General features: G+C 39.5%; 1 protein-coding gene across 2 annotated transcripts in view; it reads right to left on the bottom strand.

Annotated features, from left to right (window-relative positions):
* Window positions 1-13,014, bottom strand: part of CLUAP1 (clusterin associated protein 1) — a 77,457-nt gene extending 64,443 nt beyond the window's left edge. Inside the window, exons 1-5 of one of the 2 annotated variants that reach the window (XM_026106486.2) lie at window positions 12,731-13,014; window positions 11,965-12,076; window positions 8,901-8,985; window positions 4,248-4,427; window positions 3,031-3,126 (exon numbers count right to left, since the gene is read on the bottom strand). In XM_026106486.2, the coding sequence (XP_025962271.2) occupies window positions 3,031-3,126; window positions 4,248-4,427; window positions 8,901-8,985; window positions 11,965-12,076; window positions 12,731-12,752 (495 nt within the window). In that variant the 5' untranslated portion in view covers window positions 12,753-13,014. Of the gene's footprint in view, window positions 1-3,030; window positions 3,127-4,247; window positions 4,428-8,900; window positions 8,986-11,964; window positions 12,077-12,475; window positions 12,630-12,730 lie in introns of those variants that run through there. The other variant, XM_026106487.2, reaches the window with a different exon arrangement.
* Window positions 13,015-13,655: the final 641 nt, after the last annotated feature.

Here is a 13,655-nt window from a genome sequence, read left to right as displayed (position 1 = left end):
AACCATATTGCTCTCCTACTGCCCTTTCATAGCACAATCCCTCTGCCAATGCAATTTACTGTGTGCATTATTTTGCCATGTAATACCAAAAAAAAAAAAGCAATGGAAATCAATAATCTCCAAATTAAAAAATAATAAAAGTAACCTGAGATTATTGGCAGCTAATTTGACATCTAGAGACAAAGTTCTAATTCTCTACACAAAGCCAGAATTAAAGACATGTCTGTCTTATATTTCTGCTCACCTGGAATGGGGTGGAGAAGAGCTAACACAGGATCCTATCCCCGTGAGCCCAAAGAGTACAAAATCTATGAAGGACCCAAGGAAGCCAGCGTGAACTGGAATGGGGCAATTCCTTACTGCCCTCAATATTGGCTACTGCAAAGAACTGTAATGCCACTGACTTCCTTGGGGTTTAAACAGATTTAGCAGTGATGAGGGGAGCAGGGGGAACCCACAGCATGCGGCCCTGTCATGCGTCTGTCATTAGATAACTTTTAAGCGAGAGACGGAGCTAGATGCTCCTCTAAGCTCCTAATTATTTTAAAATATTTTCAGATAAAACATAGGATGATGAAATCTTCTCATATATCAGGTCACATTTAACAGATTACCTGCCCCAAGTTTACCATACATCTCCTTTTTCCCAAGGGGCATGGCAGTGCCAAAGTCAATAAAACTGACCAACACTTTGATAACTTCCTAGTGTAAATGGTCTGCAAAAAACCTGGAATTACAAGTTATATTCGACTCATTTTTTTTAGAAGATCACTTTTTCCAATGCACAGCCTGGAAATATTTTTACAAAATGGCAGTTTTAGATACCACAGAAATTAACAGCAACAACTATCTATTCATTAAAGAAACTTCCTATTACTAATGGAAAGCAAATTCTTCAAGCCTTGCTATCAGTCCATATATTCTTTAAATGATTTAATAAGCTTTCCTTAAAAAGTAAAATAGAGATCCCAACTAAAAATCAGCCACTGTGGAAGTGCTTTTCTACCATCCATTTTACAAGATCCATCCAATAGAACGGGACATGAAGACACAGCAATCAGAAAAACCATATCCACTGCGTTCCCACAGGCAGTACTAGATGGATCGCAGGCATGATTCAGTTCTGGAGAACAGCGCAAGTGCTCAGAGTTACCATTTAAAAAAAGAAAACAAAACCCAACCCTCCAAAAAACCCAGCAACAACCACCACCGGTGGTCTTTGTAAGCACAAAGCAATGAAATAAAAAAATTTAAAAAGGCTGTTTATGCTTTAAAAAAGGAAAGGTCAATAAAGTTGATTCAAAAATTGGTTATTGCAACCTCATGGCTTTTAACAAGAAAACTGTTGCAAAATGGTCAAGTCTCAAACTAGTCACACACTAGGTACCAAACTTGGTGTTTAGCACATAAGCCAAAAATGGGTTCTTCAGCTTTAATAAATCACTCAGAAGGCTGGAACCAGTCACAAATCATCAGGAACAGACTGTGGAATCCCTTCTGCTGCTCTCTGGAGGTTCTCACTATGCTGTCACAGTGTCACCTTGTGCCTTTAGGATATAAACTCACAGCTAATGAGACAGAAGCAAAGGTCATCTTTCCTAAGACTGGATTTCTTAAAGACAACAAGTTTAGTCTGTCAAATCTTTGCACAAAATATAAAGTATGTACCTATACAAGATTAGCCTGCCCCAACTTGTGCAGTCAGTCATTACGCCATGAGAAACATGCTCTCTACAGGATATAATAAATCCTGCCCTTTTAAAAATTGCACCCTTAAATTGGCTTCCATTGGAGATTTCTTAACAGGCCCAATGAGAAGTGGTTGCACAGAAGCACTTACTTATCTCTTGATTTTTCATTTCATGCTTTCAGCACTCAGCACCTGCCTAAGTCCCTCTTTTAGGGCCCAGTTCTAAAGTCGGTTGGACTCCTAAAAGCTGTGATTTAAAGTGATTAAAGAATGCCCAATTTCAAAGAAATGCTTAAGTGTTTTTTTTTAAATGTTGCCTCGTAGTGACCTACACTTGACCTTTTAGCCGAGTTCTAAATAAGGGATGCTGTGCGCAGAAGGAGCTTAATGCCCCGAAGCCAATGTTAAATGTGAAAACTATTTCAAAAACCAAGAAATTAAAAAAACTTAATGCAAGATGAGAAGCGATTGATTAACAGTTTAATCCAATACATATGATTGGTACAAAACTGAGGTTATCACTTCTCTCTCCCTTCAAGTATCAATGTCTTTCACACCTCTGCATACACACTAACATACACAGCAGAAAAGGCAAAACTCCATAGAAAATCTTCTCTGTACATCACCTACCCTTTGAAACACTTGCACTCAATCAAACAAGGATCTGGGAGCATTAACTATCAAGGCACACAGTCTATTACTCCTACAGGTGCACTTTCTACAGCTCAGCTATTGCAAACCTGAAGATTAACAAAAACAGTACTAGAACGTTCAGGGTTTAATGTCTGTTATCAGTAAAAGAATAACCTCTGGCATTACAGATAAGTGTATTTAAGAAAATAATTGAAAGACTTACTGGCAAACATGAGTGTTCCATCACACTTCTCTAATTTCATGCAACAGCTTGTGATTTTACAACTCAGCTAAACAATACGTACCTACAGGTTTATGAGGCCCTCAGCTACTGTAACAGAAATAAACAGCTTTGCGTTTAGATAACTAAAAGCATTAATCGCTCATTTATCTTTTAGAACATGTCTATCCCCACTACTAAAGCACACATATAGTGTTAATGTTTCTAAATGATTTTTTACAAAGAGTATTTCAGTTTTCTTCTGAAGAGAAGATTTTGAACTGTTCTCCTCTCAAGACTCACTGCAATGCAAGTATTAATGAGAGTGGGAAGGAAAGGCAAACTTTCTGATCCCTTCCTTTAACTCGCAAAATCTTCATTTCAGATGCAGCTGTTAAAAACAGCTGCTCATACTTGTCTCACCTTACTCCTTTGCAGCATCCAGGGAACACAGCAAGTTCTTACACACTCTCCAAGGTGTACTTACCCTTAGTTCAACTTCTTTGCCAAGTAAGTCATACAAACTTGCTCCTTTGGAGGTGATTTCAGAAGCAAGCTGTCTAGCTGCCTTCAGATCAGCAACCTGGAAACACAGCAACAGCACTGAGTAGCAAAAGAGAATCCCCAATAACACAAAGAAAGTCCACAACAGATTTTCCCCATTTTGATGTTAAAATTACATGGGGGGACATCAGCACAGTGGCTGACACACTGCTGTAATACTGAAGAAGCTGTCCACTGAATTGAAGTGAGCCTGTCTCCTGGTCTTATCAATGTCTAGAGCAGGCTCCATTTATTTCTAGGTGAAACCCTAATCGCATCAGGCCAGCAGAAAAACTCCTCAAAACTGTGATTTTTGCCTCTGCCCTGGGTAACACCAGCCAACAACTGCCTAAGGCAAACTTCTTAGTTTTTATGAACAAAAGGACAAAGCATATATTCCAAGGTACATGACTAGCAAATTGCTTAGGTAATGTTTCCTGACAATCTAGAAATGTTTTTTCATCATTTCATCATGTACTTTCTTTGAAGAGACACAACAGATTTTACACAAACATATACAAATTCCTCTTAGAGGAAAATTTCTGTGGTACTGCCATTCTTTTCCAAGAAAAGTAGTAACATTGCCTAACAAGCAGATATGACATAATATAGCTATAAAAGAAACACAGACTAAAAATATCAAAATGTAGAAAAGGTACGAAAATTAACAACAAGCAGCAATAGGGACTCAATTTATTTAAGAATCTTTTTTAATATCTGCAGAAGAATTTTAAGGACTTGAACAGATTTGATATCTGTTAGGAGAATACATAATTCTCCTTTCCCTTCAAAGCAAACTTGTTGAAAAACATATTTCAGTCAGTATTGTGCAAGCTTCCCCCTTACAATAAGGTTAATAGGTTGGATATACTATCTCTTCTGGCCTACTCCAATTTCCACAATTTCAACAGCATTCTGAAACAAAGATGACCAGTTTCGTGCCATTGTTGCTTTGTATTATGCTGCTGGTTAAGACTACAAAGAGATTAAAACAAGTCATAGCACACTAACTCAACTACAGAAAATCTGAGCTAAAAAATACAATTAAGCCATACCAATTCCCTTGTGTGGACACTCTCTATTTAAGTTTCAGATAGCTTATGAAAAACAAATCTATTTTCTAACACAAACCCCACACACAAGAGTCCAAGTTTTCCTTACTTTTGAGCCAAGATCAAACTTGAACTTGCTGCTGTCTTCCTCACTCACTTCTGTGCGCTCCATTCCTTTGGTATTCATGGCACTGTAGAGCACAGAGGTGATCTTTAACAGCTCCTTCACTGCATAGCCATCTGCCTGGTAAAGCTTCTTAGTGTTGAGCTTGATGTGCGCTTTGGTAGCCTTTCAGAAAGAAAGAATTTACCATGTCTCAGAGAACAGAATCTTCATTTACCTATTCACACTTTATTCAAAAGCAATTTGGGGGGCACCATGCTCTGCTTTACACAAATAAAACTTGCTGTTTAGAAACACAAGTTTATCTAAAATATATTACTGAAGTTTTGAAAAGAAATCTTTCTGATACACGTGCACTTTCTGTGCGTCAGAAACATTTGCAGATAATTACCAGAATGAAAAAACTCAAACTATCCATTAGTTCTTCCCTGTGTGAAGATCAGCAAAAACCCTGTACGCCACTTAAATTCAAATTAAATTTAAGTGGAATGTAAGTGCTGCCCAGGTCTTGTGATGATGCTGCACAGAGGTAAATTTCACCCTTAATGAGTTACAAGAATAAGATCAATTATCCTAAATTAACTGTCTTCTTTTCCAGGAGTATCTTCAAAATGGTATTTTATTGTTTGTCTCGAATTATTCCCTGCTTTGATACTAGTGACTTTGATCCCTTTTCTTCCACCTCTGAAAAGCACAGGCAAATGAGTAAGGAAATGCCATTAAAAATTACAACATTATCTTTTTATACTTTAAAATACTACAGGGAAGGAAAAGTTAACATAATGGAAAGTACACACCTGTCGCAGGAAGGACAAAAACGCAGTTCTTGAAAATCTTGACAAGATTATGTTATATGAATAGCCAGAAAGAGCCAAGAGCAAACAGCAGGGAAAACTCTGCAAAAGCCTAAGATTCAACTATTAACGTGGTACAAGTTTTGTTCACTCTGCCCTGCCCTTCACTGAATAATTCTGTGGGAAAATACCCTGTGAAACTAAAGGGAAAAAGGACCACATCTCAAACCATGGATTTAACTCCAGCTTTTAAAGGAAAAAAAGAAATGTAGCAAAAAGTTGTAGGCCCACATCTTTTCTTATGCATCTTGCCAAACTTTGTGATTTTACAGTCAGACTTCTCCATTTTTAAGAAGTGTTTCACTCTTACCTCTTTCTTGCACGAAATCTCAACACAGCAGAGAAAATTGATTCTACCTGTACTTCCTGTACAGGGGAAAAGAGCTAAAAAATGAAGCCAAGACTTCCAGAGGGATTACTGATGTTGTATACCCTGCCTGGGCGGAGTACAAGACTTACGGCACAAAAACACCTGGTCACTTGAAAATTGTGACCAGCATGACTTTGAATTAACCAATACACAAAGTAGAGAGCCAGATATGTTCTCCTCCACTCTTTTTCAGAAGAGGGAATCTAAAAAATTACCTATAGAAGCAGTAGGTATAAATTTAAAGAAAAGCATGACATTAAATTGACAGAATCCTTAACCATCTTCTATACAAAGGAGCCTAATACACCGCCTTATAAAGGATGTTGTTAAAGACAGAAATTCCAATTTCAGTTCCATTCAACCCCAAGAGAGAAAAAATCAATGTCTAATAAAAGGGAAAAAGTGTTTTCCACTCAAAGACTGCTCAGAAAAAGAAAAGGAAAAAATACACATGCAAGTATGTATATTTTTCAGATTGACATTGTTTACATAGGTAACTTCATGTTTGGAAAGCTTGAGCCTTGGTCAGCTATTTTATAACAACTCCAAATGGTTTTAAAGTATCGTTAAAGAAAACCATCCCCACCTATTCTGAATCTCAGATTACCACGATGCAATACAAAGAGAATTTAAATGCAAGAATGGCATTGATAGGTAGGAAGTTTGCTTTAACATCTGTCTTACTATTATTACAGAGTCAAATTTTGGACACAAGGCAGAGCCTCAGTAAACAGACTGATAACACCAGGAACGCAAACGGTTCCTGCATGATCCATGGAGTTACACTGCACTACTTCACTTCCACCACTGTTGCATTATATTTCTCCTTCTGGGGAAATAGAAAGGCTGGTGGATTTTCGCAGTCCCACCCTAGTTTCCTCTGTGTGTTGGGGGTAGGAGGGAACACTACACCACCTAATGTACAAGTTATTTTTAAACAAAGGATAGGCTCAGCATGATTTAAAAAAAAAACAAAACAAAACAAAACAAAAAACAGCAGACACTTCAGAAACTTCTGGGTCCAAAAAAGGAGGCACTTGGTAAGTTCTAGCGCTATATGGTGAGCTACCCACTTACATGAACATATTCTGGATTCCTATGTTATGCTTAAGGACCTCAGTCTTGTTCTGGATCTGACCTAGGATCATTAGAGAAAGCGGAAGGGCAGAAACTATTTTCTCAGATATTAAATGGCATAGCAGTCTTGAACCATTAGAAATGTTAATTAGATTAGAAATATTTAAGCCTAGTGACATAGGGTAATGCACCATTTGGGTAAAAACTTAATACATTTTTGCTCCTTGGTCAGTATAGGAGATAGATACCGTAATTATATTTCATGATGATTAACCCATCCTGATATTCACTTTTAAGGTAAATCTATCTCCATCAAATGTCACATGTGGCTATAGATGCAAAAAGCTATTAGCTACTAGAGAATAATTGTGTATTTCATGGACAACAAACTATTGTGGAAACGTCTAGAAGATTTTCTTATTCTGAAAAGGAAGAAAAAAACCTCTGTACTGACAGTCTGGCTACTGAAGAACTACAATAATCCCCATATTATCTTGTAACATTAACTGAGACTTTAAGTACAGGATGATTAAAGAACCTTCCACTCATTTCATCTTCTGAATCATATTATACAATTCTTCAAAGCCCTTAGGGATATCTTACCTGAAATCAACAATTACAAGAAAAATGTATTAATAATATTATTTCTGTTTCCTTCCTTGTCTTTTTAAACCATGCTTGACTTGGAGGGTGGAAATCTCTCTAAACAAAATAAATATGTCAACCACATCTTATGATGCTCCAAGGCTGAAAAGTGCATTCTGGTACATACAGAAATGCATCATATTTGAACACATTAAAATTAGAAATTAAGATAATTTATGGCGGACAGCATCATAAGTCTCAAAGCAAAAGCTGTCTTGGAGAGAGTGTCATTTTAAGATAATATACGAAAGACAGTTTCAAAAAACTTTATACGAAATTAATCTTTGGCCTTAGCATAAGGATTCCCACTGTTTCCTGACACACTTGCAGCCCTGTTAAGTTTAGTCTATCTGATCAACAGTGCTATGCAAGTCTGTCATTACAACAAATATTCATGCTGCATGAAAATAACAAGTCATGTGAACAACAATGTTATCTTATTCCATCAGACTAAAAAAATTAATAGCCCAAATCAAGTATGCTTATGCCTTAAAAAAAGTCTATGAAAAGTTGCAATACTTCTGTGTATCCAATCTTAATGAAACCAATTCTTTTTAAAATATTACATATTATAATATTATATTTTTTATTTTTATACAATAATAGAAAATAGTAAATACCCAGGATTTTTTAAAAATATTATAAAATCCAAAGCATTATGCTTGGGAAGGTGGAAGATTTTTACTATTAGCACTTCCATCTTCCTCGTCAAGTGCTAAAAGCCTCTTGTACTGCTTTAACTGAATTATCTGGTCCTTGATCTTTTCAGCTTCAGCCTTCATTCTAACACTTCTCTAACAGTAGGACCCAGGATAAAGGTTCAGCACGGTAACGGCTCATTAACTAAAGACAAGGCTGGTAAAAGATCTGATCTGGGAATATATGCCTTAATAGAGTAAGAGAGAAGGCTCATACAGTAAAACACCAGCATATGATTTTATATCAAACTGAATATATCAGTTGAGGCTATGACTACCCTAGTGTATACAAAAGAATTAGGCATCTGAAGTTAGTCATAGATATAAAACCATGTGAAGTCCTTTAAATGAGTTCAGAAGAGACCCTGTCATATCTACAGCTGAATCTTCCACTATTATATTACTCAAAAAAAATGTAAGAGTGATAAGCATGAATATTGTTTTATGGTGTTAGATGTTTAGATCCCAATTCTGCGAAGACACAATTTCAGTAACAACACACGTGGTCTTTTCAAATTTATAATAGCTCTCACCACAGGGCCTCAAGTCATGGACAAGGTCTCCACTCAGTTTGGTGCTACATAAACACATAACCAAAAGACTCCCCTAAGCCCAAAAGGGCTTATGATCCAAGTAAGAATTCTTCTACTTGACTTCAGTACTATGACTTAAATGAAACAACCTATATTAATATATACACTTGCACTGTTGCAAGTTTTGAAGCTGTAATATCAATAAGGCTCAAGAACAAAGCTCTCTTCCCCTGCTACATCTCCTCACTATTTTTTAATACTTAGCAGAATCCCCAGGTCAATTTTATAGCTTGTGTATGGTCATTTCAGAGAGAAAACAAAACTGACGTGGAATTGACATAGAGCACTACAATACAATATACACTCAGCCATCCATGGCAAAGAAATTACAAGGGGTTAAGAGATTAAAGCATTAAATCTAATATTGAAGAGTTATTTCAGTGGCCTTAAGCCAGACCTACCATAAACTGAGCTACAGCCTTAATGAAAAAGACACGGTCCTGCTCTGTCTCCACATCAGGAGGAATATCAGTCTGTGGTTCATACCTGGGGAAAGAAACATCCATAGATTCTGACAAGAAATACACATGCAGTATTAAAAAGACTGGTACATCTGTGAGGCAGAGTCAGACAAAAATCAACATGTGAGAGGCTGCAAAATAAATCTTTAGCTCTTAAGGCAGATGGGGTATCTAAACCCTGCGGTGGGATTGTGTAAAAACTGCGGAAGTCATAAAACCTGAGATACTTCTGCAGAAGTAATTATTACTTTTGGGTCCTGAATTAATCTTTTCACTTAGTTTTGCAAAGGAACAAAGTTTAGCTGGCTCAGTCAACTCTATGAAATACTTATTTTCAGAAGTAATTTATCACTTAAAACATAAGATGCTTATAGGAATCAAACTAAACTTAATTACACATGGCTTCACAATTTAAAAACACTAGGCATACGATTAATTATCTCAACCTTTAGCATGTTAAAATGACTTGTAATAAAAGAGTTCATAGGAAAAACAGTCCCCTTGTAATTTAAAATGTTGGTATGTGTTACCACCTCTTGAAGTATAGAAAGAAGTTCATACTCACAGACAACATTTCAAACACATTACTTTCAAAGCTAATCCAAACTAACGAAACAGTAGATTTTTGAGCGTGTTGATATGAAAGTATGTTCTGCAAGAAATTTTCTGGACACACAGAGAAGCAAATATAGAATTCTGGTTACTACTTAAGCTTGTCACTAAACTAACTTCTCCTTCACTAATAATACATTCAATATTAGATCTTTATAATGCCTTTCAACTGGAAAGACTGTGAAATGCTTAAAAAAAAAATGTTAGTAAGATACAGAAACTTCTAGAGTGGAAGTCACCAGCCTACAGGAATCAGGGAAGGAAAAAGAAAGCATGTTTCCTGAGTCTTATAAAAGGCTTTGAGATTTTCAACATTCAGACAGACAAAATAGCACCCGCACTTTTAAATCACATTTGAGACTAAGAGCAAGTCAAGTGCAAATTAGCCTCTCCGCTTTAAAGTATAATTAAAAGGCTTCTAGAAGTAGGAATAGCTGTCTGTTGGTGTTAAGTGCAAATTTGACTTGTAGCACAAAAGAAATCTAGTGTTTTGCTGCTATTTGGTCTGCAAGTGAAGCACTTCACTAATAGACATAGGGCTCCTAGTAATCTTCTAAAACAGAAGTTTAAACATTTAAAAGTGTTCAGGTACATTAGACAAATACATTTTTTTAAAAACTTTTTTTTCTTTCAATTCTTTCAATTACTCTGTTGTGTTGCTGTTATATATTGTGGAGGGATACCAATTTTTGTTTTTAAATGTGAGATGGAAATGGCAAGTAATTCAGACAGCAGTACTTTAAAGAATATTAGGTAATTTAATCTAAACAATTTTGACTGGTTTAAGTATTCCTCTATTTTATTTCTTCCCACTTGTGACAGTATTCAGCAAACATATAACAGAAGAGAAATTAAACTTAATGGATATTAATTACAAATCCGGGCCAAAATAAACCCTGGAAAATGGGTTATTTTCACATTTTTCCATTGCAATATTCTATATTGAGTAGCTTAAAAGTTAAAGTATTTTACTTTTTCATGTACATAAGTGAAAGAAGATTATGTGTAATTTAATCAGCACATCAAGTTTCATAAATATTTAAATAAAGTCTGTCAATAGGTTAGGTGAACATAAAACTGCATCTAGATAGTTGCAGATTAATGCTGTGGATTTTTTTTATTATTATTTACATAGCATGAGTGCTACACACTACCATGTTGAAACACTAATTCTGATTGCAAGATAAAAACTAAATGTATCTTGAGAAGTTCTCATTGTATACTGCCTTGTTTAGAGTACAAGGTCAGACACAGCAAGGATGGTAACAGAGTTTGTAGAACACAGGATTGAGGGATACAGCTACACTCCAGCAATAAATATATCCACCTTCAGGAGGCAATCTCTGCCAGGACTGAGTCATTTTATTTTTTACTTCAGACACATTTTTAGGGTTCTATAATTAAACTAAAGACCAGAGAGAGCATTGCATCTAATTTCAATAGGAAGACAGAGTACATGCTCAGCAGCTTAATAATGGGACAAAACCTCAAAAGAGTAGAAGTGAGATATTTTGCCATGAGCTTAAGTCACAATTATAATACCCTTTTCACTTATTAAAAGCCAAAGAAACAATCACTCAAGCCAACGTAACAAAAATGAAGAAAACAATATTTGATTATTTCAGTATATTCCTACTGAAATATTATTCAAATCTGGAGTGATGGGACCCCACAGGGTTCCTTGTGGTGCCAAGTCACTAGTGTATCTGTCGATGTAGAACACTAGCAAAAAGCTACCACTGTGCATTTCAAACAGTAATCTTGTCTTCCAGTTTGAAAACTATTTTAAAACGATGTCTAGCTAAGAACCAGATCTGAAAGACTGAGTTAGGACTTTACTGCATGAAAGTTTTCTGAAGTGTCAGAAGGTCCGTGGTCTGCGCAAAGGGAGATGTGGTGTACCTCACTTTACTTTTAAGGAAGTACTTCCAGATCATTCAAACACCACAAATGCTTGTGAATGAAAATAGCTCAATCTTGTACTGCCTGAATTTAACACCGCCAAAGCAAGACTCAAGCTGTGCGCTGGACTACAGAGTCTCAGAAGAGCAGCAGCTACTACCAGTAGCCAGAAGAAGGCTTTCTTTACTGTCTGTGTCATTCCTTTGGTTTAGCCATTGTTGGCTTCTTTGAAAAGCACAGTGAGATCCACGATACACACGGACTACTGAAGCCACAGGCCTGACACTTAAAATGCAAGCTTAAGTACAAACTTCCTACCTGATACTCATAACAGTAGCTCCCTCAAAACAGTAGCACTCTCTTAAGTTTCAATTTAAGTTCCTCTTTAGACAAGATCTATCTTAATACAATTTCACACCAAAACATCAGCTCCAAATGCAAATGTCACATCCGAGCATCAGTCTTGACATTCATTAGCCTAATCACCAACCTTTTCACCAGCCAGAGAAGCACCTCTGAAACTAGCATGAAGTTTGGGGTGCGAAAATTCTCCATAGAAATGAGTCGAGGATACCCCAGTGCCTTCATCATCTCAGTAAAATCTGAAAAACAACCAACAGCAGCAATTTTTTTTTCCATATCCACCACTGACGTCACTAACAACTCAGGTTCCCGCAGCACGCTGCTCATTGACAATTAGACGCAGCCTGGTAAAACCACTCCTCAAAAAGCTTATGAGCAGAGCAAGGGAGAAAAATAATATCACTTCACTGGAAAATTACGTCAAAGTAAGTAAAACTGACTTTTCAACCAAAGAGTCACTAGGTAGCGAGGGAATTTTCAAACAGTGAAAGACTGCAATAATCACCACCACTACGTAAAGGCAGCGCTACCCCAGCCACGGGGCTCAAGCACTCAGACACTGCGTTTTTACACCACGTTAAAGCAAAGGCTGCCCGTTAAATTAAGAAACACTATGACCATCTTTTCAGGAAGATTGCCTGCATGTGAAGCACCCGGAAGGTCATAAGCAGCGCTTGATCCGCCTGCGCTGGACCCTGGTGTGGAAATGCAGGGTTTGAAAACAACTTAACAAAACTTCAAGCCTGGAAAACCCGAACGGCGGCGGGGCCGCTCGGCTGCAGGCCGCAGAGCGGAGCTACGCGCGGCCCCGCCGCGGCGGCGCCCGGGCCCCCCGCGCGCTGCCGGCCGCCGGGAACCCCGCTCCCCCCGCCCCGCCCAGCGAGGCGCCTCACTCCTGAGGTCGCGGAACGACATCGCGGCTCCGCGCCGGAAAGCGCGCAGGGACCCCGCGGGCCGCCGTCGCCGCCGTACTAGGCCGCGCCGCGCCGCGCGGTCGCTATGGCAACCGCCCTACGGCACCGCGGCCGGGCCAAACTGCCGCAGAAAGCGAAGCGCCGAGGTGGGGGCGAAGGCCTCGGCGTCCCCCGGCATCCGCGGCGCCCCCAGCGCCTCAGCACGGCAGCGCGCGTGGAGCTGCGTCCCGCGGGGGCGAAAACCCCGGGAGGGGCCGGCTGGGCTTGGCTGTGCTAAGCCCTGGGTGGAGACAAGACCTCCGGGGAATCGCGGGGAGGGAGGGCCTACATACTGCCTCCAGGTGTTTTCAGGGAAGAGCCGTGGTGCTGCTGCCACGAGCAGCTGTGGCGGCTGTGGTTGAGCTCCCCAGGAGCGCCAGAGCCCACCTGCTCGCCTCTGCCTCAGTGGGTGCGAACCCGCCTCTCCTGCTTCCAGGAGAGGGCTGCCCGCGGCCCTCTGGCACGCTGGGGTCGCTGGGGTCGGGGCGCAGGGCGCTCCCGTCCACCAGAGCCCTGGCGGCCTGAGCGGCGAGGCGGTGCGGGGTGAGGGCTGGGGCCTGTCTGCAGGCGCTCGGTGGTCTCCGGCTGACGCCCAGGGTGCCAGAGCTGGCAGCGATCTTTCCCGTGCTGTGGAAAACCAGCATCCCCATGGCGGCCTCCTTTCCCCCCCCCCCCCCCGCGCAGCTCCGTGCCACCCCTCAGCTCCGGCTGTCGGCTGTCGCTGGCTGTTCATGTCATCACTGCTTCATAACGTACCAGCTGTGGCATCCCCAGCCTGCCCCCACAGACCTCATAGCCAACAGGAGTTTTCCTGTTGATGCATCAAGTAAGGACAAGATGACACTTTTTCTGCTAACGCTTTGTG

The sequence above is a fragment of the Dromaius novaehollandiae genome, chromosome 14 (genome assembly GCF_036370855.1).
Source record: "Dromaius novaehollandiae isolate bDroNov1 chromosome 14, bDroNov1.hap1, whole genome shotgun sequence".
In the NCBI taxonomy this organism is placed as follows: domain Eukaryota; kingdom Metazoa; phylum Chordata; class Aves; order Casuariiformes; family Dromaiidae; genus Dromaius; species Dromaius novaehollandiae.
The sequence above is the reverse complement of the archived record's forward strand: the minus strand, read 5'-3'. Positions and strand labels throughout refer to the sequence as shown.